Genomic DNA, 26,646 nt, shown 5'->3' on the forward strand with positions numbered 1-26,646 from the left:
AATGTTTTTCAGCAGCAGCGGCGCCCTGCAGTACGTAGTTGCTACGTAATTGTATAATATTGCTTCGATCTCATATGTATATAGTGGTGGCGGTTGCGGCGGTGGTTAAGACAGTTGACGTTGCAGATTTTTTTATATAGGATTGATTAATTTGATTTCTTATTCTTTGATGTGTTCTTTTACTTTTTGTATGTTTCTTGTGGATATATAACTTCGATTAATTGAATTTTCAAGATTAGATGATCGATACTATATATATTTTTATGTGGCTACCTTTAATTTCTTTTATAAGATTTTTTTTTTTTTTTAACATCAAACTATTCTAGTCTTATTACTAATTACACGGATGTTTGGGATGTAATGAAGACTTTTGAAAACCATCCAATACGATACCCTATAACGTAAAAAGTAAGACTTGAACTCTGCTGAAATACTCTCACATATTATTATTAATGGGACATCCAACAAAAAGTATTAAGAAGTAATACCGGGGATGTTATAGAAACAAAATGATTAATTAATTATGATACGTACTTCCAAACATTAAAATCACTGTGTACCTTTTATTCTAGTTGTCACGGAGTAAGCATAGGTGAAACTATTTTATGAGGGTAACCTAAGCTACGAGTCTGCTCGGTTCTCGTTTGTTTGTAGTCTTGACAACTTAAGTTAATTGTAATACGAGTCAATTTGATTCATGATTCTGTCATTGCTGATAAGGTTTTTCTTTGCCTTACCAAGTTAGATAGAGCCTCTTTTATTTGTGGCTGTTACTAGTTTCTATAGGCCAGGTGCTGTGTGCTACTAGCCGAAGTTTCTCTGGTTTCTTTAATTAATTTTGGCTTCTGGCCCAGACTCCAATAGCCCACTAATAGCTCGACCCAAATACCCAGACACCCAGTTACATTAATTTTGAATGTTTTAATTGACCCAATACACGCTAGCTACGATTTATGACTTTCCAACAATAACAGCCCCGACATTGAGCTCATCTCTATCTCTATCTATCTAATACCGCAAAAGAGGATTCTAAAGAAACATTTGAGTCACCAAAGCTCTTCTTGAGATCAAATTCCCGCCTACACCTCCTTTTATTTCTACCATTTTTTTCTTTAATTTACTTTAATTTAATATAACATAAAAGAAAAAAAAATTGAAACCCCTCCTGGACACGGCCAACACCCCTTTATTTATTTTACTTCTACTTTTACGTTTACATAATAATTGAAAAGGCTAAAAAACCTCAATTAAAAATCTTCCACAACGACTTCTAACAATTCGACCTAATTCTATCTTGAAATTCTTTGTAGAACATTTACAAACCGATAATTTTTTCCCCCATTTGACTTTGTATACAATTGATTATGTATACAATAAACTCTCATCTAATTGATGAAAATGTATCTATTGAAAATATTTATTTACTGTAAAAATGTATATCTTAACATATAAACTATAACTTATTGATACGGAATCTATAATATGTATCATTTCAAACAAAACCTAATTTACTTAAAAAGAAACCTGTAAAATGTTTTTTGAATTTACTCGTCCATCAGACGGGGCTGAAAACTAGTAGATCATATATATTAACTCTGCCATTGAGCGTCTTCAAAAATCTGATGTTCTTTATCGGTTTGTTATTGATATTGCCAGTGTATAATTCATTAATTTCAAAATCAATCAGCTATAAGTTATTGACATTGCCAGTGTATCATTCATTAATTTCAAAATTGGGAAAGTCTATAACATTACCAAAATGTAGTATGATCAGAGGTAGTTAAATTTTAGAATGTCATTTTTTTATTCTATATTGTATATGAGTTTGGTGATTATCACTTAAATTTTAAAGGATTAAAGTGTTATTTTTTAAAAACTAATATATGTGTATGATAGCCTGATATATTTATTATATCTTGTGTTTGTGTTGGTTGGGCCTTATGTGTTTTGGGCTTTTGCTTAGGTAAGTCCAGTCCAGAAATATAGGGGGTTTGTACGTATGCCCACTTGTGTTTAAAGGTCCAGTTGGTTTATATGGAAATAAAACGATAAAATAAAAAACGTTAATTCCTTATATAATTAAATTCGTTATAAGGAAATATACTTTTAATCAATTAATGCCATAAATTGCCATATATACATAACCCTCTAGGTCAGTTATTACGGACAATTTTTCCTTTATATATCCATATACATGATCGATCGATCGATCATAATAACATAATAATCAATCATGGACTTCATGACTCAATACCGAACTTTAGACATAACTCTTATCTCCGCTTTAGTAAAATCCCTTCCATACGACAGTAAGCAGAATATCTATGCAGTCGTTTCCCTCCGTCGATTGAACCACGTTTTATACAAAGAGCGAACACCGCTTGTTAATCCCAACTCGGAATGGAACCATCCCATGAAGGTCAACATTGTTGAAACTTCGGCTCAAAAAAACCAACTAACCTTAGTTGTCAAGATCAAATCCGTTGGGCTATTTTGGGACAAGAAACTAGGTCGAGTTAAAATTCCAATTAAAGAGCTTTCAAACGGCTGTGCAACAAAACAAGGCAAAACCGAGCAGTTTGATTTACTACGTTATGGCGAAGATCAAGGGCATGTAATACTTACTTACGAATTTGGCGAAATACAAGTACCAAAATCGGTTGTTAATGTTCTTCAACAGCAGCGGCCTGCAGTAGTTGCTACGAAATTATATATATGCCACATACGTGCCTCTGTTTTTAGAATTTTTAAATTTCTTATTCTTTTATATATATGTTCTTTTCCTTTTTGTATGTTTCTCGTGGATATATATAACTTTGATTTATATTTTCAAGCTTAGATGATCGATACTATATTTTTATAGCTACCTTTAATTTTCTTTTTTATGTTTCTTTTGTGAGAAAATATTACGATTTTCTTTTTCTTAACAAGCAAACTACTCGCATATAAGTACTATTACAAATTACACGGATGTAATTGGTATGTAACCAAGACTCTTGAAAATCACCTAATAATATACCCTACAAATGTTGAAAGTGAGACTTGGTGAAATATCAAAGACTTTAGCCATCAACTCTATTGGCAAAAAAATATTTAAAAGTAATGCCGAAGATTTATAGATACAATGATTATTATATGTACGGACAAACATTAAAATCATTGTGTACCTTTTATTAATTAATCCTAGTTGTCACGGGAGTCTAGTTAGCATAGGTGGAACTATCATCTCCAATGGTAATTTAAGCAAAAAAAATTTTTTTTTTTTAAAAATGTCTTCCAAAAGCTTTTTACAAGAAGATGACTTTTTTAAAAAATAGCTTGAAGTTCTTCAACCTATTGATAGAAATAAATACTCTCTCTCATCTATATTTAATTGTAATACAATGGTTTTGTTTAAAAAAAAAAGTCTTTCAAAAGCTTTTTATCATTGGAGCAAAAGCTTTTTCAATAACTTTTTATAAAAAAACTTTATATAAAAATTTAACCATTGAAGATGCTCTAACAACAAGTCCACCCAGTTCACGAACTACAGTTTTATTTCAACATAGAAAGAATATATTATTGGGAAACCCTTAAGCTCATGTACCACAAGATTCGAACCTGGGTTTACAAAGGGAGTGGCGGTTGGTGACCATCCCACCATGCAAGTCTTTGTTTGTAGTCTTGCCAACTTTAGCTACTTCACTTGTGACTTTGTGAGTTGTGATACGGGACAACTTGATTCTTTGGATGCCTTACCAAGTTAGCTAGAGGCCTAGAGCCTCATCTTTTCGGCTGTTTTTACAGGCCGGGTGCAGTGGGTAACTGGGTACTAGCCGAACATTCTCTGGCGCCTTGATTAATTGTGGCCTCTGGCCCAAGCCCACTGATAACTTGACCCAATTACATTAATTTTAAATGTTACTAGCTAGTCTTTCATATACTTAAACTCCCAAATTCAAGTATTGATTTAGTATATATGTACTGTTGCATTTCACATGCAAGTTTTGTCACAAGACTTGACAATATTTACATTCTGAAATTATCTATTCATAAGTTCATGAGAGATACACATGATTGCCAGTGTACTTTTCTTACAATTTTAAAATAATTTACTATAAATCTCTAACATGAACAATGTAGTATGATCAGAGGTGGTTAAATTTTAGAATCTCAGTTCTTTTTTTAATTCTATATTGTGTATGTGTTTGGTGATTATCGCTTATCAGATTGACTCGAATAATTATTTGATCAAAGTGGATTAAAACTAACTCAGCGGTTCAAAAAAAAAAATGTCTTTTAAGTAGTATTTCGACCTGAACAAGTGTCTACGGTTACTAGAAATCTAGTGCATGCCAAAACAAAGCAATACTTGGATAGAGTCAAGTTCTTAAAAATTAATTATCACCATGATTTTGTCATATATATATATATATAGTAAATTACAAAAATCATACCTGAGGTTTGTTCGAAACTACACGGGTCATACTTACAATTTAAAAATTACGCGAGTCATACTCACTGTTGTCAAAAACTTACACTTACCATAACTATCGCTGACGATCGTATATTTGACCGTTAAGTCAAGTCACATGTCATGCATGTGAGGTATCAAAACTGTAATTTTGTGCATACTTCAGGTATTATCCTTGTAATTCACCATAAAAATAATTATTAAGAATTTTAGAGTTTTATCTATACTTCATTTATTAAGTTGGGTAGATATGACATTTATTATGAAACAATACTTTTTATAATGAAAAGTATATCGAGAAAAATAGTTGATACAAGAATACATTTACTATTAAACATGTCATTATTATTTTGTTATATGTGTATAGTGAATATAACAAGGATGAGAACCACCAAAACCACTAGAATTTTCACTTTTATATATTACTATTATTATTATTATATTATTATTATTATTATTATTATTATTATTATTAATTTATGATTTATTCTTTTTAATACAAACCTATTTAAAAAATATAATTTTAAAAAGCAATATAATTTTTTCGTAGATTTGTTGACATCCCCCTCAGATTAGAAGGGTATAGCAATATCGAATACTCGTTACGGTTTTAGATAATATCTCAAAATTAGCAATTTGTAGTATTTTGTCTTTAAAGTTCCAGGGTTAATCGTTAGTCTAATCTTAAAATTTCTAAGCCTAAACTTGTATTGTATGATGACATCCTTTATAATTTTTTTAATTTTTATTTTCGAATAGGTTATATATGTGTGTGTGTGTGTGTGTGTGTGAATTTTAATATAGAATATCTACCCATTTTAATAAATGAAATATAAATATAAATATCTTAATAATTTTTATTAGGGTGAAATGGTGAATTACACAAATGATACATGAAGTATACACGTAATTACGGTTTTGATACCTTACATGCACAGCACGTGACTTGACTTAATGGCCAAATTGAATGCCGTCAGTGATAGGTATGGTCAATGTAAGTTTTTGACAACGATGGGTATGACTCTCGTAATTTTTAAATTGTAGGTATGACCAATGTAGTTTTGAACAAACCTCAGATATGATTTTTGTAATTTACCCATATATATATTATCAATGGCAACGTAAGGTTTTTGGATGCCTCAAACGAGATCAATTTTAGAGACTTAGTTCATTACCATATAAGTTAAAGTATTAAAAAAAAAGTAGTTCGACTTTTGTTATTGAATCACTAGTCATAGAAAAATGCAAATGTTGGTGCAAAAAACAATAAAAGTGTTATTGCAATACAAATTATATAATGATATTTAGTCTAAAATCCAAACATTAAATCTAATATACAAAATATTGAGGTCATGGAATTTTGGGAGTCTAAAGCGATCGCCTAGTTTTATAGTACTGTTAAGCCTCTGTATATTATCATGTTCTTACCTAATTAAGCTGATCATAATTCATAAGTGTTAATTTGGCTTGCTATTTCTGCAGCTGGACTGTACTTACTAGATCATCATTTGTTTTTGTTTTTTTCACAAGTTCATCAATTACTTTAATTTTGTTAATAGAGTACGTACATATACATATAAACAAGCCTTAATACATATATGTCTCTTAAACCTACCATTTGATCATTGGGTCACCATAATACTGCTAGGCCAAAAACATGTCAGTCAAGTATACATAATTTCATACCCTTCAAATCATGGTGTTTGCCATGGCTTTAAGATTAAGCATCATGTCATTAATGAACCAATGATCAAAGACACTTAATTAATTGGCTTCATAATCTCTAAATTACAATCTTATCACTGAATTTACCAAATTACCAACCTTTTGATTAACCCATTAATGTACTGATCAATCTCAAGTGGGTCCCTACATCTTCTTTTTTTTTTTGGAACGGCAAGTGGGTCCCTACATCTATATTTTGACTGTGATATGGCAACGAAAGTTTCATATATTAAATGAAGTGGCATGTAAGAATCCCAAAATTTTACCAACTTAGGATATGACTTCTTCAACCATCCTTTTGTAGTTAGCAAATTTATGTTTGCCAATTATTTACCAATATGTTTTACATTTTAAATAATCGTATCATTGTATGCTGTTTTGTTGTAAGTTAAAGAATCCACATTATCACATTATACCATTGTCTTCAGATCACAAGTGGTGCCATTCCTTGGGTCGACGCCGTGGAGATCTTGGGTAAGGGTCAATTGGGTCAAACACCAATGGACCGCGCCACCGCGGGTTAGGGTTTATATGACGATCTAATTAAACGATATTGTGCCAGAATTTTTTTGCATTAATTCAATAAGTAAATTTTTTTTAACTTATGCATATAAAGCATCATGGATGTATATTAGTGCTGAGATCGATTGATAGGCACACTCGATCACACGATATTTCATTTAAAGTTTGGGTCATTATTTTCAAAAGAAAAAGATATATATCCATCACTGTTGTGTCATTATTCAAAAGAAAAAGATATATATCCATCACCTTTGTTTCTATACAACTAAATTGTATTCTCATAACCTGAGAACAGAAATAATTAATCAAATCTGTGATATAAGAAATAAGATCAATAATATTTGTAAAGCAATTTTTAACATTTTCATAATCTTTTAATTCTTTATAATACAAAAATGTCTAATTAAAATACATCAACCATTAAACTTTAGTTAAACTAAAATGTCAATTAACCAACTAAATTTCTATTTTAATGTTTAATATTAATTAAAGTTAGTTATTTATGATTTAGTGAAAATCAACCATAGATATTTCTAAAGATAAAATTTGTAATTCTGAAATACGATCATAGACTCTTTGTAATATTCGACAATGCTTACATAACATGAAGTCCGCACTATACGACGAATTGAAATCGATAAACATGTTGTATCAGATAAGTAATCATTAGTTATGATTCATTTTTTCCCATGGATTTTTAGGTAATATCTTGATTTATTTTGGTATAAAGTTTGGTTTGTTATATATGTAATGTTTTGATTTTGTATGTGGAATGGAATTGAGTTAGTTTTTGTTGTCAAAGACTATATCTGTCTGTTAACGATTTGTTTTAGGACCCACAAAACCAAGTAAGAATGATAATATTTATAACTACTTTTATATTTATAATACAACTTCAATACGATGTTGACGTATGTGATATATCAAGTAATGAAATCTATTCTACTCCGTGCAAGAAGCGGTTAACTGATTTAGCGGTTTTAGTTATTTTTTGAAACAGTAATAACCGATTACGGTTAACTTGTACCGGTTAATAACCGGTTTTTAGATTTTAAAATTGAAACCTATCTAACCGATTTCGATTAATAATAACCGGTTAACCGGTATCGATATTCGGTTTTTTTAAACATATTCCAAAGCCTAAGCGACGAACCCATATTGCAAAAAAATCTGTATTCCAAATAAACATTATTTTCTAAACACAACAAACTTCATCATCCCAAATCTCAAAAACAACAAACAATTGATGTTGGATCGGATGAAATAAGAATTAATCTATATTTAGTATAGATATATTGAAAGCTTACGAAATCATCTGACGGTGCGATTTTTCTGGTTATATATCAGTGTATGTATATAATATGACTGATATATATATATTTATATACATACATATATATATAAATATATAATATGTGATTAACCGGTTATTATTTGGAAAATTAACCGGTTATAGGTTAACCGGTTAATAATCGCTTTTGGTTTTGAAAAGAGTAATCGGTTAGTAACCTATAATCGATTTTTACTATTTCGGTTACTAACCGATTTCGGTTACCGGTTACAAATCGGTTCGGTTCGGTTAATCGGTTTTTTCTTGCACCTCTACTACTCCGTATTTTTTATATTTTTAGCAACAAGGACAAAATTGCCTTCTGTAAGGTGTTTGTGTGATTGTCAATCAAGTTTCTCTTTTTTTATTTTTTTTATTTTATTTTTTTTGTTTAAAATGAGTTTCGACTCAATCAAGTCTCTGTATGTACCATCATAAACCCAATAGGTTTTAATTTGAGGGTAAATTATACATTATAAATAAGGGGTACTTTATTTCAAATTCAAAATTAATGAATTGAAATGCCTAATATACCTTTTTTTTGTTTACTAATTTAAATATCTATACCTAATATACTTATAATACCTTTAAATTTCAACCACTCATTTTCATCTCTCTCCTTAAATTTTAACCACCCCCCCCCCCCCCCCCCCCCCGTTTCATAAATCATTTTTTTTTCTAATTCATTAAAAATCTTGTAGCTCAAAAACTGTATATCGATAAATTATAAAAGTTGTATAGGTATTATTAAAATTACATGCTCTTTCATTAGAGATATCATTTAATATATTTTCGACGAATTTTTAAATCCGAAAATGGAGCCGGCTAAAACATTTGACTATTACATTTTATGACTTATCACCTCTTATGATCTATTACCTCATTATCTCAGATATTTTCTATCGTTGTGTTATTGATACATTATGAAACGTGACCCTTTTTGCCATTGGATGCAATACCAATTTGATTGAATTTGGTGAGACTTTTCACTATGGACCAATATGTTGGCTTTATGTTAAATGGGGATCCATATTTTGGAAACAACCCCCAAATTTGACCACAATGCATTGTCGCGTGTCCATATGGTGAAAAGACAAGTATACCCTTTAGGTATTGTAAACTAGCCTAGCTCTTCTAAAGGTTAAATAGACTCGACATTCATGTATATTTAGGTTTGTATAAATCCAAATTGTGAATTGATTTGGACAAACTTGGTTCCCCATGACTCATACAAGCTTGTACAAACTTGGGCATCAATTCAACTCTTACGATTCAAAATAATATCATGTATACCGACTCATATAGAATCAATGTGCTCGGTTTGCGCATGTTTACATATATATGAAGGTATCTCGTGCAGTCTTCATTGAAGAAAGAATTTTCGAAATTCAAATTAATTGACTTGCTGAACTAGAATTTCAACAAATTGAATCGCAAGTCTCCATATATATAAGACGGTCTCTCATGTCACAAGCATGCTTGACTTGCTAAAGTACGTAGCAGCCACCTATAATTAGGCATCATGTTCTCGAAATAGTTTAGTTGTCTTAATTTATAACAATATATAATGCTTCAAAACTTGGATAATATTTGATATTTTGATCAAGTAAAAGTGTTTTGACACTAAATTTCCAAAAATGTGAGGGTCATCTTTTAATAAATCGAGATTTAGAGTTCTAAAGATTTTCTAGTAACAAAAGCGTATACTATATTAATTGGAAAATCAACTAAATTTAAAAGAGATTTAAACACTTTAGATATAATAAATTCCCAATTTATGAGAATCTAACAACGATCCATAATATATCTATACTATCGAATAAAACAAACCATTTTTTTTCCATTAAACTTTTCGCCTTTAAAATACCAAAAATACTCTTCTTCTTTATTCAGTATTTTAAACATCTCTATCTAATATATCTATAATAACCTTAATGAAATAATTTACAATATAGATTCCCCAACACTTTAAAAATAACTACAATACCACATTTAACATCAACTACTTTTACATTCACCACCATCGCCGCCCCCATCACCGCCCCCACCATCGTCACCACCACCACCTTCGTCATCACTACCCAACCGTCGCCACATTGCGCGGGCATAAGTATGATGATAATAAAATAGATGGTTTTGCTAGAAGAAGTTGTAAGGGCTGTAGATAAGATGTATTAAATAGTTATATATATACTTATTATAATTTAAATAGAACGCACAATTTTTTTGTGTACGTTAAATCCTGTATTTAGGGCTGCATAATAATAAAAATGTCAACAATAACTATTTCTTGTGTCCAACATTTACTATTTGGGAAAAAAAAAGTGTAGATTGATGGAAACACTCATATCCTATGTACAATACTAGTACCTAGCTTTTCAATCCTCACAAGAGGTTCCTACCTGGTTAAACTTTTAGCAATGGTTCCCCATAGTTATTAGGAACAAACCGACATTTGAACCTGCGTGTTCATTTGGAAATCAGACTCCCCAAAGAGTCTCACGCATAAAAAGAGATGAGTACTACTGGGCTATTGTTACATTGGTCACATTTACTATTATATATATATATATATATATATATAACGTAATAAAACGTTTATTTGTTCTTTGCAAATCAATAACACAAAGATGTCATATTCCAAATGTATCCTTTTGCATGTTAAAAGTTGCTAACAACAACATACTTGTGTGACTTATTACTTATTGCTCGTTGAGCAGGGGCGGTACTAAAGGGGGGTAAGGGGGTCCAATGCCCCCCTCCAAATTTAAATTTTGTTATGTATTTTTAAATTTTTCATAAATTTTTAAAAGTTTTCCATAGGTTTATAACATTTTGCCCCCTTTTAGATTTATTTTTCATAAGTTTTTTAAGTTTGCCCCATTTGGAATTTTTTTCTGGTACCGCCTCTGTCGTTGAGCATCAGCTTTACATGTTGGAGGTCTCGAGTTCGAGACATGAGAAGGACATTTAAAGGAATTTCACAATAAAGCGCTCTAGTGAAGCAACTTTGTGTTCTGCAGATGGGACATAGGTTTTATCCCAATTAAATGTTGTGTCTCCGGACGGTTTAATTTGGAGTTTCTCCTCCTACTAGGTATTGAAAGTTAAGATAACGTAAGCTAAATCCCCTGTTGCGAGCAAATGATCCACACTTTTTAAAAAAAAAAAAAATTAACCGATGTCTATAGAAAATTCCTATTAAGAACACGAAGATAACACATATGTTAGTCACGATCTCTACAATCATAATTTTTGAATAAATTTTCAACAAATAATAATCAAATTAAAAATGAAATCGTTAGTCGTTGGAACACAATAAATACCAAGTGGCCAATTATATAGCGCACGTTAGTCACACCCACCGTTAAACTTAAAAATCAAAGTCTTCGCATATCCTAAATACTCATATAATTTTATTCACCTCCCCGCCATTTCTCTCTCTCTTTCTCTCTCACACACAAACATATACATATACATACAATATATATATATACTTAGCAGGAAAGATATATCCGGCATGCATACACCTAACCAGTTTAGTTACCCTCCTTCTTCACCGTCACCAAGTTCATATTCTTCTACACACTCATCGGAAAAGTCAACTGGTCGCCGGAACAGGGTCAAAGTTGCCGCAAAATCGGTCGCCGGAGTTTTTGTGTCTTGTTTTACTCCGCCGGAAGATGAAACACATCATCATAGCTCGTCGGCGTTTTGTGGGTCTGATGCATTCAGCTCAACTTCAGGTTTTTTTTTATTTTTTTTATTTTATATAACATATATATATATTTTTATTTTGACAAGTACTAAATTGTTATTATAATTACTCTTTTTTAAATGATGTAGCAAAAGTAATGATTCATAGATAACAAATGTTAATTGTTATATGACAATTTTACGCTTATATCGATTAGGACAGGCAACTAACATATGTTATTTGATGTGTAAGGATAAATTGTTGGGTTTTTTTTTATAAAATAAAAACTTTAGCTTATACAAAAAGAAGAGGTGTTTTTGAAGTTAATATCATATATTATGGTAAGTATGTGTTTTTTTTAAACGTCTAACAGAACACGCCCCACTATGAAGGTGAGAGCGCCCTCAAGATAGTCGGTTATCTTAATCGGGTTCTGTTACAACCAACTCTGACATTACAATAGCGGCCTATTTTGTACTATCGTTCACGCGGCCTTTTTGAAAGGGTAAAGTTATCACATAAATGATGAGATGTATTGTCATTATGTTATGACTTGTCTGGTGTTAGTTTTTCAAGGATATATGGTGAAAATTTACAAACTTGTTTTATTTTGCTATTGGGTATTGAACAGCCCCTAGTAACTAACTGTGAACGAATGTCTTCATTGTATATAATGAACCTTCAAATCTTATGCAGTTTATGTATGTGACTAATCCAAAAACTTACAAATGGCAGCTTATACGGTTGCCACATATACCCGAATACATACAGTGCATAGGATACAAAAGTTCATTATATACAATGAACACAACTTTAGTTTTTTTCACACTATAAACATTCCTCCATAGTTGAGTACATTTATAGATACTAAGCCGTAAGATATGAGTATTAAAGTTGTTTTATTTTGCGGTATTGACTGTTGAACTTTTAAGAAAGTTTATTTATATGTGTATACTTGGTTACCTTTTCATTAAGTGACAAGTATTTTCGCTCATATGACATTCATATAGGTTGTCATGTTCACATAGTCAAAACCAGTGTCACGCCATCGTTGTACGAGTTATAACATGCCAAAAATGCATAAAATAGATAGGAATTGGAAGTTTGATACATTCAATATATGTTTTAATAGTAGGACACACACAATAGCTGAACTAGAGCACAAGGTTTTGTGATTCTTTGTTGGATATTGACAATTCTTTCAATCTAAAACATTTACTATTGTAAAAAAGAAAGTGTTAATGAATGGATACCTGAAGGCTTTGGTAGATCAATTGATTTTACCTGATTAAAATGTAAGGGTGTATCCATGTGGACCATGCCCTGCACTAGGATGGCCCGTAGCAGACACTTGAGAGTCTATATGCAAAAAAAACACAATGTTTCAAAATTCTTGAGGGCTCAAAATTTACTACTAGGAATAGTTCAAGTACTGTTAAGTACTGTTGACTGATAGCAAACTGCAAGTACGGTGTGTCGCCTTTAGGTTCCCGAGACCCACATTTGTTGGGTCATGCTGCCCTTGGAACAAACATTAGAATTGCAGGGCGAACCCAATGTAATTGTCAAAAGATTATCTAATATGTGCTTTATGGGCACACACAAGGTGCACTTAATTAGTGCATTATTACTGGCACCTAATGTGTGACCAGAGGACATGTTAGACAAATAACATTGATATTTCCCTAGTTTTACACAAAAATAGAAAAACTTTAATATGAATTAAGTGCGATCATATACATCAATCCAACAATTTAAATCATGTATTCTTTCTTTTTTTGCAAGGTTGTTTTATGTGTAATGATAAATAGACCTAAAAAATATGTCTAAAGATAATTCTAATGCCTTGGATTTTTGACATGTTGAGACGTATCATTCTTTTCGTTCCTTGCCATTGATCTCTTCACCATATTTTTAGGAGGCCTGGCAATCATTTCCCTCTTTTAATTGTTGTAAATTTTTGTGTATGTAAATTAATTTAATGAACAAATCGCTACATTTACGAACATATATTTTTATTTACATGTATGGTGTGTGAGATGGTCCAATATATGTTGGGGATATACAGTAAAAAACGAAAATAAACTGGATTACACAATCACTGAAGGCGCAATACGCTTTCAGATTGAATCAATTCGGTGGTTCACCCCAAATTATTCAACCGGATACAATGAGTGATTCGAGAATTTTCTGTATGATTTGTGTTTGAGTTTTGTGAGAAAACGGGAGAGAAAATCTTTCTGATTTTCGTAACAACAGAATGAGAAAACCAGGGTCTGTTAACTGCCTTTATGGCAGTTAAATTCGAGTTTCCAAGATTGACAAAATTAGTCCCTCAAGTTCCGAAAATTAATTTCTGAGACGTTTTTGCCAAAGCTCGACCCCAGCCAGGGGCTCTGCCCCTTGGACCCCGCTCCCGGGGGCGCTGCCCCCGGACCCCCGTGCCTTAGGGGCTTCGCCCCTAAGATCATAATAAATTCATATAAGCGTACACTCCGCACCACCAAACTTATATGATGTATTATTATGACTAAATAACCAATTAACCCAATTACACTAAAATACCAACAATATATAAAGTTTAGATAAAGTAGGGGGAAAAGATGTTATGCCTAGTGGCATATAAAAATTTGTTGAGAATCTGTTTGTAAATGTAGCAACTTTGTTTTATTCTTGTCATAAGCTCATTGACACTAGTATACAACGATAGAAAGCATGCTCTTGCTTACCACAAACTAGCAAACTTGCTATGAGTTTTTGAATTTTCAGAGCTTCTGATTCAAACGGTTTGATTTTTATAGAGGCTTCTGATTCTACGGAAGGAAAGAAGAGAGCTGCACCTCGTGGTATATACGCAACCCGGAATGATTCAACACACAATAGAGAACCTGGAAGTACAAAGTTCACTATGGCAGAAATTCACAAGGCAACAAAGAACTTCTCCCCTGCTCTTAAAGTAGGACAAGGCGGTTTTGGGACCGTGTATAAAGGTCAGCTTCAAGATGGAACCCTTGTAGCCGTGAAACGTGCCAAAAAGGTCAGATTATACTACAACACAAAACCTATCTAGGGTGTGTCCAATAGCACTCATCTGATAACAAATTAAATTGTGGTCTTAATTCTAATATTGAGACGTTGCTTGTATTTGATATTTATGTGCAGAGTATATACGACAAGAATCTAGGTCGCGAGTTTCAGAGTGAAGTCCAGACGTTAACAAAGGTCGAGCATTTGAATCTCGTGAAATGTTACGGGTACTTGCATCATGGAGATGAAAGAATCATTGTTGTGGAATACGTTTCTAATGGAACGCTTCGTGAACATTTAGAATGTAAGTGGTTTCTTACTTGAATCAGAGAAGATACTTATATCTGTCCTTAAAAAGAATTACTCAAATTTACAGTTCTGTTTTTGAGATCCTTTAAACAATCAACATTAAATATAACTTAACATCTATGAGTTTGACACTTACAAATGTTCTTTAAGGACTTACAACAGTTCAAGAATAAATGAGGAATTCGCTTAATTTTATCAGGCAATCTCAGTGCTTGAACTTTCATATTAATGAAGCATATTGACAAATGCAGGTTTAAACGGAAATTTTCTTAGTCTTGCCTCTCGTTTAGATATCGCTATAGATGTAGCACACGCTATCACTTACCTGCATACTTATACAGGTGATCATTTATTCTTTGCCTAACCAGAATGAACAATATTATACACAGTTTACTAAGGGATGGTTTAATTGTCATAACTTGAATGCAGATCATCCTATCATACACAGGGATATCAAGTCTTCAAATATCCTGCTCACTGAAAAACTACGAGCCAAGGTTGCTGACTTTGGTTTTGCACGGCTAGCAGCAGATGCAGAGTTGGGTCAGACCCATGTATCGACTCAGGTTAAAGGGACTGCAGGCTATTTAGATCCTGAATACCTCAGAACGTATCAACTTACAGAAAAGAGTGACGTTTATTCATTTGGTATATTGCTTGTTGAGCTAGTAACTGGTCGTAGGCCTATTGAAGCCAAAAGGGAACTTAGCGAGCGTGTAACTGCTAAATGGGTATGTGCTTATAAAGGCTAAAAAATTGCCCTTTCTTTGATAGTATTGGTTCTCATTTTCATTTGTGGAAATTACAGGCAATGACGAAGTTTGCAGATGGTCTTGCAATTTCGGTATTGGATCCAAACCTTGAAAAATCGGATGCCAATGGTTTGGCTCTCGAGAAGATTCTAGAACTGGCTTTACAATGTGTTGCCTCTCATCGACAAAACAGACCTACCATGAGGAGATGTGCTGAAGTTTTGTGGAACATCCGAAAGGACTACAAAGATTTGTTACTTTGACCATTGTGTTACATTGTCACTCTTCCTTCATTACGAGGAGGCGGACATTCGTGGGTTTGTTATTTTGAATTTGTGAGTCCCGTCTTAGATTCCACCAAAAAAATGACAAAAGATGTTAGAAACTTATGTGATACAAATGTTTCTGAATGTCTATTTTGTCAAGGCTTGATTGAGGTACATACACCAACAAAATACAAAAATTGTAAATTGGATTTTTATTTACTGTTTCAACATATATATTGTGTAGTGTTCTATGTTAGAGTACAGGCTTTTGTACATGAATTCATGGTCATTAAATTTGTATTGTATACTGATTTGCCAATTTCTTATTTTAAATCTATATAGTGATTTACTGGCTCAGAAAATTGTTTCTTGTACTTCAAATTTGAAAAGTTTAGCCTTGGAATGTAACATCTTACATTGAGCAGTTTTATGAGATTGTTTTATATGAAGTTTTCGGAATAGTTTGATTGGCCCAGAAGGTAAATCATCTTGACTTAGGGTGACATGTAACTTTTTTCATTGTTAAAAAATTTCACTTGGATCATATTAGCACAATTCCATCATCAATGTTGCGCTTCACCAGCTAATAAACTTGAACACGGTAAAACTCCTCTAAAGGGAGATCGGTATGCAACAACAGGTTGTAAATTTTCTGTTTCTTGTTTCTGGCTTAGCTTTGAACCTCGGATCTCCAATTCCTCGTTAACTCGTAATATCAACAGACCCCACTGATTTACATACCTCAACCCCGTGATAATAACTTAATAAGAATTGTTGCTAATGTAACAAGTTCTATCAGCCTACACATTTACATTTCTAGCTCACATCTTACAACAACATCCCAATGGAAAATCACAAAACTTGAGAAATATATATCTACCTAACTTGGCCATTTTCTGGTTGGTCTTGACGTCTCGAGAGGGAGTCTTGTCGAGCCAACTCATAATTAGTGTTTTCAGGCTCTTGATTTGCACAACCGATGGCATTTACTTTTGAGCAGAGGAAAAAGAAGGAAGAAGTGTATATCGATACATGCCACATACTGCAAACCAAATTGTAAGACCAAAACATCAAAAATCAAGGCAAGCAGAAACAGTGTAAATTGGGATTTCGGTGTGTACTTTCAGTCATTCTCATGACGTTAATCACCATGATAAAATATTGCCACTGACATCTATGGTGTAATAGCGAGATATTACAAAGAGGTAAAATGCAATAACTCGAAAGGTAATCATAAACTAACCTGTGCCAGAACCAATAACTACTGGTTGATTCCAGGTGCCAACTTATGGCAGCCATCGCCAACACCGTAAATCCAGCAAGCACAAAAAACCACCGAAAACGTTTAAGAGTTGTTTTTATAAGATTACGACACCATTCTATTATTGTTTGCCACCTGAAAAATGAGATGGGCTGATTTTAAACCTTGGCCTTGTATCAACCTAAGAGTATAGGTGAAAGGTTGATCACCCGCATTCAATTCCATTATCAAAAATGCACCAACAAATAAAAATGTTGGCTTGAATTTCTTTCTTTCTTTTTTACAAAAAGGGAACCTACATCGTGAATCTGAAATCTACTAGCTTTGACTTTAAAAAGTCAAAATGAGTGATTTATGAAAACTGGAAATACCTTTTTTAATAAGACACTTGTATTGATTTATGAGCATGAAAATCGCTGAACTGAAAATATAGAGAGAAGCTCACCTACGAAGCAGATTTAGGAAAAGTTCTGCCGAAAACGAAAATCGCCTATAATGCCTAAAAAACTCAATCATAAAGCCCACAAAAAGGCCTGTTGCTCCAATTGCTATAACAAGAATAATGTTGGAGGATCTGTGAAAATGCAAGCATGATAACCAGTTTAAGAAGCAAAACAATAACTGATGATGAACATATTAAAAACCCATAAAGCAATTCAAGCTTACCTAGTTGCTCCGGTTTCGGCCATAAGGGCTGTAAGAATGGCAACAACAGTATGAATTGTCCTTTTTGACCCTTCATCGATATCAGCTAAGTATACGAAAGTGCTTACCACAGCCATGAAAGAAAGCCAAAAGTCCATGAACTGCAGAATGACACCCAAATTATGTGAGCATCTTTATAAAACATTAGAGACTAAGAACAATATAAAAATTTTAAAAAATTTGCACCTGCAACACATGGAAAGATAAAGCACACCACGTGCCGACATCACATGCATGATACAACCCACTTGAAATTCCACTTGATGTGTATAACACCCACTCAGCAAATGCCTACAAGAAGAACATTACATGCTCAAGATTGACATTTAGAAAAAAGAAACACTGCAACTTTAAACCAGATTCAATACTTGTTAGTGACACGTTAAGGACTTGTAATGAATAAGTGAATAACTAGAATGTATGACTTCTAGCATAGTTTCTGGAAACTCTTTAACTATTTTGACAGCTATCCAGATACCTTTTGAAACAAATAAGAAAGAGAGTATATTTAATAATTCGGATCTTAGAAAAGTGATGGAACTAATAGTAATTTCAAACATGAAATAGGATTCTATTACTTCTAAAACTCATGACTAATTCAGTAATTCATACCTTCTGCCGGAGAGCCCAATAAGCCGGAAACACAAATGCAGCATTTGATGCTATTAGTAACACTGATTGCCATATATGCCCTACAAGGTATTGCATGATTCTTAAACACAATATCAATGCTTAAATAATATAGGTATGACTGTAAAACCACTGATATACTGTGTTCAACTTTTAGTTCTTGAAAATGTTCTTGTATTTGTGTGATTGTCTATCCTTCAAATGGCAACAAAAAAAAAAAAAAAAAAAAGACACAACAACACAATACACACATAGTAAAAGATCTTCCATCCCACATTAAATGTCCATTAATAGATATCAGAAAGATTACCCTCTATGATAGCAAGTGTGCAGCATAAAAGACTTGATCAATATTGAGATGTAAGGTATTTTCGTACTTATTTATAGCTCCAAGAAATCTTGATCTTATGAATGGACAAAGATAAGTCTACCTTGATGTGAGACGATTTCAACACTGCAGTCAAATCCACCATGGTTCCGATCACATGAGCAGTAGCTGATATAAATATAGCAACAAGTCAGAATCTATTCATCTAAGCAACTGTCAACTAGACATGGCAAAATGGTAGGTCAGATATACGGTACAGAAAGGGTAAATTATACTGTTTGAAACAGGTCAGATTGTGTTGACCTAAAATCCTTTTCGTTGTCATTTATGAGAACTTTATAAATAAATAATGAGTTGAATATGAATACAAAATTTTCACAATTACAACGGCGATGTACCTTTTAAATAAATAAATTTAGGAAGATGTATGCATTTATAAAATTAGAATTTGGGAAACTTTTAACCCATATTTAAAAGAAATTAACTATAACTATTTGACTCAGCAGATATAAAACAGAACCCAACTTGACCCATCCATTAGTAAATGGGGTTAAAATTGCCAAATCTAGTAACATCTTTAAATTTATAAAAATGTGCACATAAATACCTGTACAGAGACAAGCCACTCATATCCACGACATTTTGACATGATCCATGAGACGAGCACCTTCTCGGGCATCTTTCAATTGAAATAGACATGGTAGTTTGACTTTGAGTCTGACCCTCCGAGGCATTGCCAGCAGAAAGCAAATGTTTTACACCAAAACTCCATGTTCCTCCTCTGACATACAGGATATAGAAACTAATTGTGTTCTCATCCGAAGTATACAGCTTAAAGAACATAGAACCATTGCTATTGCTAGTCGAGTTTGCGTAAAAATAATCCCATTTATCTTCAGCTGGTTGTCCACCGTATGATGCATAGATTTGGTTATTTATCTTTGTATCTGAATTCAATCGAATATGAATACTTCCTCCAGACGCCCCCTCGGGAATGTCTACTTGAAAATAAGTCCAACCAAAATTTTGAGATGGCTTTTGACCAAGTGACGAGTTGCTAAGGAGGGGTTCAAGAAGGAAATTCGGAGAATTTGAAGAGACTTTATCGCTGATGGGTAAATAATATGATTCAAAAGGTACAGAGGGACTCCTCCTCAAAATTGTCTGCATATTCCATCCATTTTCTGTAAGAATAAATTATGAGAACAAATGACCATGGAATTTAGATGTGTCGCCCATCTTCATTTCCCCTCAAGGAAATGAGAATGCTTATCACATAAAAGGAGGCCGACAAAACACAAATGCTCATCTATCTAATTAATGCAAGGAGAGAAAAAGAAAATGAGTTTTAGAGATGGCAAAATGGGTGTATCGGGCGGGTTGGGTAACAGGTCAAAACAGACAAACTTTGGATTGACCAGAAACTCTTTTGTCCAAATTCCAAAAATCTTTATGAAAGATTGGTGTCTCAACTATCAAATATGACTACAGAACTTTATGTGTCAATAATAACAATGTAATTTTCGTAGACTGGTTTAAGAGGTTTTATACTTCTAACACGCAGAATCCAGAGTCAATGAACAACAATCATATTATTTAATGATGCGACTCTCATGTTTAAATGACCTGATTAAGACATGTTCACCAACCTGAAGCATGTACCTTTCTGAGGTACAATTCAATCCAGCTTTATCCATTGGACAACGAAGCAACTTCAACTCCAATGTATAGCATACGTTATTCATGCTCCCCACTATTCCGTTTGAAAGGTTGAGGGGTATAATGGTAATATACCACCGACCAACCTTCGGGGATCGTATAACTAAAGGTTCATTATTGATATTACCAGAAAAATCATGTGTCAATGATGATGATATGCCACCATGTCGAACATAACACATCAATGTAATATTACTATCGTTACTTGCATCATTTGATCGAGTTTGGTTAAATATGATACTGGTCGCTGATATAATGATCTCTTCCGAGACTGCCAACAAGTCAAAAGAGTAGAGTTTTGATTCGTTGCCACGAATGCAAGAACGTGTACCATCGTTTTTACAAGAAGTAATGACTCCTTGCGTTGAATTTTGGTCAGCACATGAAACATGATCGATTGTTTGGTTACAGAATTGCCCAGAGCTGGATGGGTTCCAACAACCATCAACGCTCACATTTCCACTAAAAGAATACCCCGAACCACGATTTATCTGCAATGGGAGGACCAAGACATGGTTTTATGGAAAATATTCATCTTTTATTTGCTAAAATTTTACAGCTAAAAAGGAGAAATACCCCCTTATAATAAGTTCTAGGATCAAAATGATTTATTTTTGAACAGCTTATGTGTCGCGTTGTAGCTTCCTGAATGGTGATAATCGGCAGGGTTAGCAATCTGAGCCATTTACTTACGGATTGGTGAATTTGGTTATCTTTTATCTCAAAAGGGTCAAATCAAAACAGAAGGCATACAAAAAAATCAAAGTAGGACATTTTTGGCAATATGTCTTGCTGAATAATTAATGAGTTATTTACACAAGACACAAGAGATAGTAAACTAAGCTAAAAAGATATTCAAGCATAAACCCCTACGATTAATCCTATAATAAAAAAAGACACATGTTCTATTTTTGTACAACTTGTGCAATATATAAAAAGAACATATGATAATAAATTGTTTCAAAGTGAAAAAATGTGTTTTGTAGATTCAGTTTGAGCATAGTCTTGTGGAACTTATTTGCTGCATAGTATCTTATCAGCTTATAATCTTTGATACAGGAAACGGAAGAAACAAGTGCCAAAAAATGAATTTTTTAATGCATCTAGCCACCTAAATTGCTTTGATCACAAGTTGAATTATTATTGTAATAATATTGATTCCGTACCCATATTTGAATCAGAGAGTTTTTTTACTAAAAAGTGGTTGCAGTCCAAGGCGGCTTGATCCTACATATATTACCCAACCAACTCATTTCCCCACACATGACGTCACAACCCACAACACAAGGACAATGTCTTACCCACAGTGACCATGAATAAAGAAACAACAAAAATATATTTTAAGTCCCATAAAATGGCAATAGTTCCTTTGACAATCTTTTCAATTATGCCCATTGGCTATTGCCTGTATGAAGAATTTATCTGGAATGATTTAGGTCCACAAGTCACTGTAACAGGGTATTTTAAAATTTGTCATAGTAAAAACACTTCTTTAAACTACACCCAATGTTCATGGACAAAGGGTACTACTAATGATGAAAGAAAAAACTCAGAATGACGACAACTATAAACATTGAAGATAAGAGTTAATTACCATCTTTGACTGAGTCCTCGTAGATCCAATGCCATTGAATAAACCAAAATACCACACTCCAGGAGAAATCTGTATAACAATACCATGTTCAGTTACCAACCAAGTATGTGTATAACTCCAAATGTAAACATATAGAAAGAAAAAATTACCTGCTCGTTTGTTAGTCTTATCAGAATATTTTTCTGCATATGATAACATTTCTCAGCAAACTGAAGACCTTCTACTGCCAAAGATCCATTTAAAATGGGATCCAATACTGAAACAACAAACAATTAAGCAAAAATATCAAGAGAATCTACATCAAAGTATCAACAGAGCTTAATGGGATATCATAAAAAGGAGGATGAAGAGATAATCGTATGAAAAAAGCAGAGCATTAACTTCCACAAAAGTTGGACTATACAAGAAGGTAAGTAATTAAGAAGATTAATGTACCTAAACCAATAAAAGAAGTGTTGTATGTGTTGGGCAAAGGAGGACTGCCTTCACGAGCACAAATCATCGGTATATTACTTTTATCTGCCATCATGATGCTATTTTTATCCTGCAAATTATTAATATTTATGGTAAGCAAGAAATCAAAAGATAAAGTAATACAAATGAATATGGGACACACAAACAATGTGATTTTGCTAATGTACTAATGTAGCCGATCATACTTACAAAGTCTACATCCGACTCTAAAGATATAGTCATCGAAGAGAACCATGTTGGTAAGTCAACTGCATCAATAAACACAAATGACAAATCAATATCCAGCAAGAAAAACTATCAATAAATCAAATTAAACAGTACTTGTAATCATTATCTTTAGTTCTTAATGTTCTTCCATCCTACAAAGTAGCATTCAAGTAAGTGACGCCTGAATCTTTAGACATTTTGATATATCATAGCACTAGCCAATAACGGATTATTATCAGATACATGTCATGAGCAAATCAGCACAACCCTTAACATCACAAGCAACAAGTTTTTTAGCCCAAACTAGTTGCCATAGGATACATACTGTTATCATGCAACAAATTGTTTGCCATAATGACAAATTTGCCCGCAAACAGTCTATAGCGAAATCCTTGAGCAAATTCAACAATTAAAACGAACTATTACGGCTATATATACCTCAAAAGTTAAAGACAATATCTGATCTTTTCAAATAGAAGAAAATACAGATTAGATGATGAGAATTGAAAATAAATTAAGAAAAAACTTCATCAAGAAACTTAAACAGCTCATTTTCTATGTTTATACACAATCACAGGTAACGTAAAATGATGACTATGTTTTTAAAACCTCGGTTCATATAAATTTTTTCCAATAATCACATAGCTGCAATTGAAGTACACCATCAATCCCATGGATCCAGGGATCAGCTTCAAAAAATCCCATGTTTTAACTTTGATCCACTATATAAATCAATGTAAAAAGTCAAAACAACAGCTAGAACCTAATTAATCGCAAAGATGATAAATTTTATCAATACGTTACTAACCCCTATATTATCACCATTTGCAAGATTACCCAAATTCAGAAGGCCCAAACTTGAGCCTAATACACATGAAACTTCCCAAAATTTACCTCAATCCACAAGACATATATAACAAAGAAACATTGCTAGTAGTTATAATATAACTGGCCAATCAAAGTTGAACTTGGAAACGAGTGGGTCAAGAGGTGCAGAGCACACATCCATTTAAGTCAGTGGGTCCCAAACCCATATCAAGGGCCAATAGAGACACATCTGCTTAACGGGTCAAGCGGCACCACTCCTTGAAATGCATTTTCAGTGAGTATGAAATCAGATGGAGCTGACTCATGTTGGCGAACAAGCTGATCAGTGAGCATAATACTACCCACTAGCTTGTAACTGCTACCAACTGTTTGTAAAATCTGAAAAACCACTTTTGAGCTACAACTGCCCATTACTTCCAAAACTTTGGGCAATTTATACATACAACTATACAAAATACAAACACGAATACGAAACTATCTCGCAACAAAGTTCTCGACTTTCTAACAAAACATAAATAAAACAAAACATGAAACACAACCTTTGTATTATCCCAAAACACAATTCGTGAAACCCGGGTTTTTTAAAAAGTGGTTTAAACAACAAAATCTTCCCCCTTTTACACAAATCCAAGTACCACCCAGCAAAAATATTTAACAAACCATATACACAATCAAACATTTAAAAAAAAAATAAACCCAATAATAATAATAATTAGTAATAATTAAACATTACATTAATTAATTACCTCTAATATAGCGCCAATCATAAGGCCTGAGCACAGTTCTACCATAAGTAAAACTTGATATAGTGAAAGAATCAGCATTACTTTCCTTAACACAACAACAAATAAGCAAACAAATACTAAAAAAGTAGTAAACTTGATTCGAATAAAGACACCCCAGAATCGAATATCTTGTTTCCTTTTCCATTTTGAATCTGTTTTTAGAAAGTGGGTACAAAATCATTTTATTCACAAGATTTTTTTACTTTTTTTTATAAATGTGATTGATATAATTTACCTATAAGTATAGATACAGATATATATATATATATATATATATTGATGAATGAATTATGAGTGAGATACATATAATATAATGGTGTTTGCATTTGTTTGGTGTGATTTTTGGGATGAAAATTTAGTAAAAGAAATAAAGAAATTATTGATTAATTTGACAGTGACAGTGACATTGACCAGTTCATGACCACAGTTTTTCTTCTTTATGGTAATTAGTATTTGTATATTGACACTCTGATCCCTTTTGAATGTGTGAAATTCTTTTTGGTACTTGTAAAAGGGATCATTTAATGGATGATGAATAGTATGTAAGATGGGAATTTTGAATTATTCTAAGATTTTAATTTTAGGAACATGATATTTGTATTATAGAAATTGATAAATCTATCATTTTAGTGTATTACATACTTGTACAGTATGCTATGAAACATGTATATTATGGTAGATGCATTAAAGTATGTGGTGCGATTATCAATTCTTTTAATTTTAAGACATCCAAGGATATTACCTTTCAATATTTTGGTAATTAAATTCATAGATGTTTAGGAATTATATGGCTTATATTGTTGTACTTATAACTTATAAGTAAATTGTAAAACTATATTAGCTTAGTTCATTTTTTTTCGAACATTCAGTTGGTATACAATATCGGAGAAATCTCACTATATAATAGTGAAGCCTTGCATGGACCCTAGACAACTAGATGTTGACCATGGGCCATTACAAGTATTCAGAGGAAAAAAACCCCAAGATTTTGTCATCATTTAGGATCGAACTCAAGATCTTGGGTAAAATCGGGAGTGTCTCTAATCAGTTGGACCGATCTTTGTTTTGCAATCAGAAAAATCGATTTGAATGAAGCAAAAAGTCAATTGATTGATATCAATACTTTAAAAACCAAAACGAACATAAGTTGGTCTTACCACACTTGACTAGTGAGATCATGTCTAACCAACACGAAAAAAAAATATACATATATAATAGAAAATTAGAAATACCAAAATAATCAAATTTAAAACATCATAAGTTTAATAATAATAAGTTTTAGCATCAATTATTTAAATCTAAAACTAAATTTTAAGGAAATGACCAATAAGCTAAAAAACAATTCAAATACAACAATTTGTAACAAATTTACTAAACACAAGCAAATATAAATGTGTGTTGAAAACTTCAAAGAAAATAATAATAATAAAAAAGATATTTGATTAGCTTTGACCGGTCCAAATGAGGTTTGAAGTTTTGAACATAGTTTGGTTTTGGTCCGACCATAACCGTTCACATGGTTCTATATGGTTCAATTACAACGAATCAATTGGTATCTATTTAACCAGTTTTCTTAAAACCCTTGTGCCACCAAGGTATGACCGGCCCGACCAACTTGTTCAAAACCACATATTGATACTTTCATATATAATCATGGTTTAGTTAAAAGTTTTATGCCTAATCACGGTATGAGATATTTAGCAAAAATTTCTTATAAAACTCATATTTTATACCGTATATTTTTTTGAAGACACATTATAATTAATTAAACTGAACGAATCTAATAAAACCCCTTGCCCAAAAAATGAAATATGGGTTCATCAAAATATGTTTATTAAATTGGTCTAAAAAGTGGTGAAATGTTCGATGTTGTGACTTTTTTTTTATGGGATAAGTATCTTGAAATGTAACAAATTTTGAACGAATGTTTATAGTAGAAAATAACTAAAGTTGTATGTATTGTATGTAAACAACTCGAAAATAATGTTTATTGTATGTAAAAAAATGTATTCAACCAATTAAAATCAGACAAGT

The 26,646-nt window shown here is 32.5% G+C and overlaps 2 protein-coding genes across 2 annotated transcripts; one reads left to right on the forward strand and one right to left on the reverse strand.

Moving 5' to 3' along the window:
• Window positions 1-2,233: 2,233 nt before the first annotated feature.
• LOC122597239 (calmodulin-binding receptor-like cytoplasmic kinase 2) lies at window positions 2,234-16,443 on the forward strand. Its single transcript, XM_043769857.1, has 7 exons — window positions 2,234-2,692; window positions 11,386-11,776; window positions 14,529-14,764; window positions 14,890-15,058; window positions 15,315-15,404; window positions 15,493-15,794; window positions 15,872-16,443. The coding sequence occupies exons 1-7, from the start codon at window positions 2,234-2,236 to the stop codon at window positions 16,076-16,078; spliced, it is 1,854 nt and encodes a 617-aa protein (XP_043625792.1). The 3' UTR covers window positions 16,079-16,443.
• A 279-nt stretch (window positions 16,444-16,722) lies between these two features.
• On the reverse strand, window positions 16,723-24,772 carry LOC122597902. The gene is made up of 14 exons (XM_043770489.1): window positions 24,574-24,772; window positions 22,982-23,040; window positions 22,754-22,862; window positions 22,468-22,574; window positions 22,319-22,387; window positions 20,655-21,215; window positions 19,613-20,169; window positions 19,109-19,173; window positions 18,660-18,739; window positions 18,234-18,338; window positions 18,009-18,148; window positions 17,788-17,916; window positions 17,325-17,477; window positions 16,723-17,123 (listed from the first exon to the last, which is right to left on the reverse strand). Exons 1-14 carry the CDS (start codon window positions 24,755-24,757, stop codon window positions 16,958-16,960), a joined length of 2,484 nt encoding a protein of 827 aa, XP_043626424.1. The 5' UTR covers window positions 24,758-24,772; the 3' UTR covers window positions 16,723-16,957.
• Window positions 24,773-26,646: the final 1,874 nt, after the last annotated feature.

The sequence above is a fragment of the Erigeron canadensis genome, chromosome 4 (genome assembly GCF_010389155.1).
Source record: "Erigeron canadensis isolate Cc75 chromosome 4, C_canadensis_v1, whole genome shotgun sequence".
Taxonomy (NCBI): domain Eukaryota; kingdom Viridiplantae; phylum Streptophyta; class Magnoliopsida; order Asterales; family Asteraceae; genus Erigeron; species Erigeron canadensis.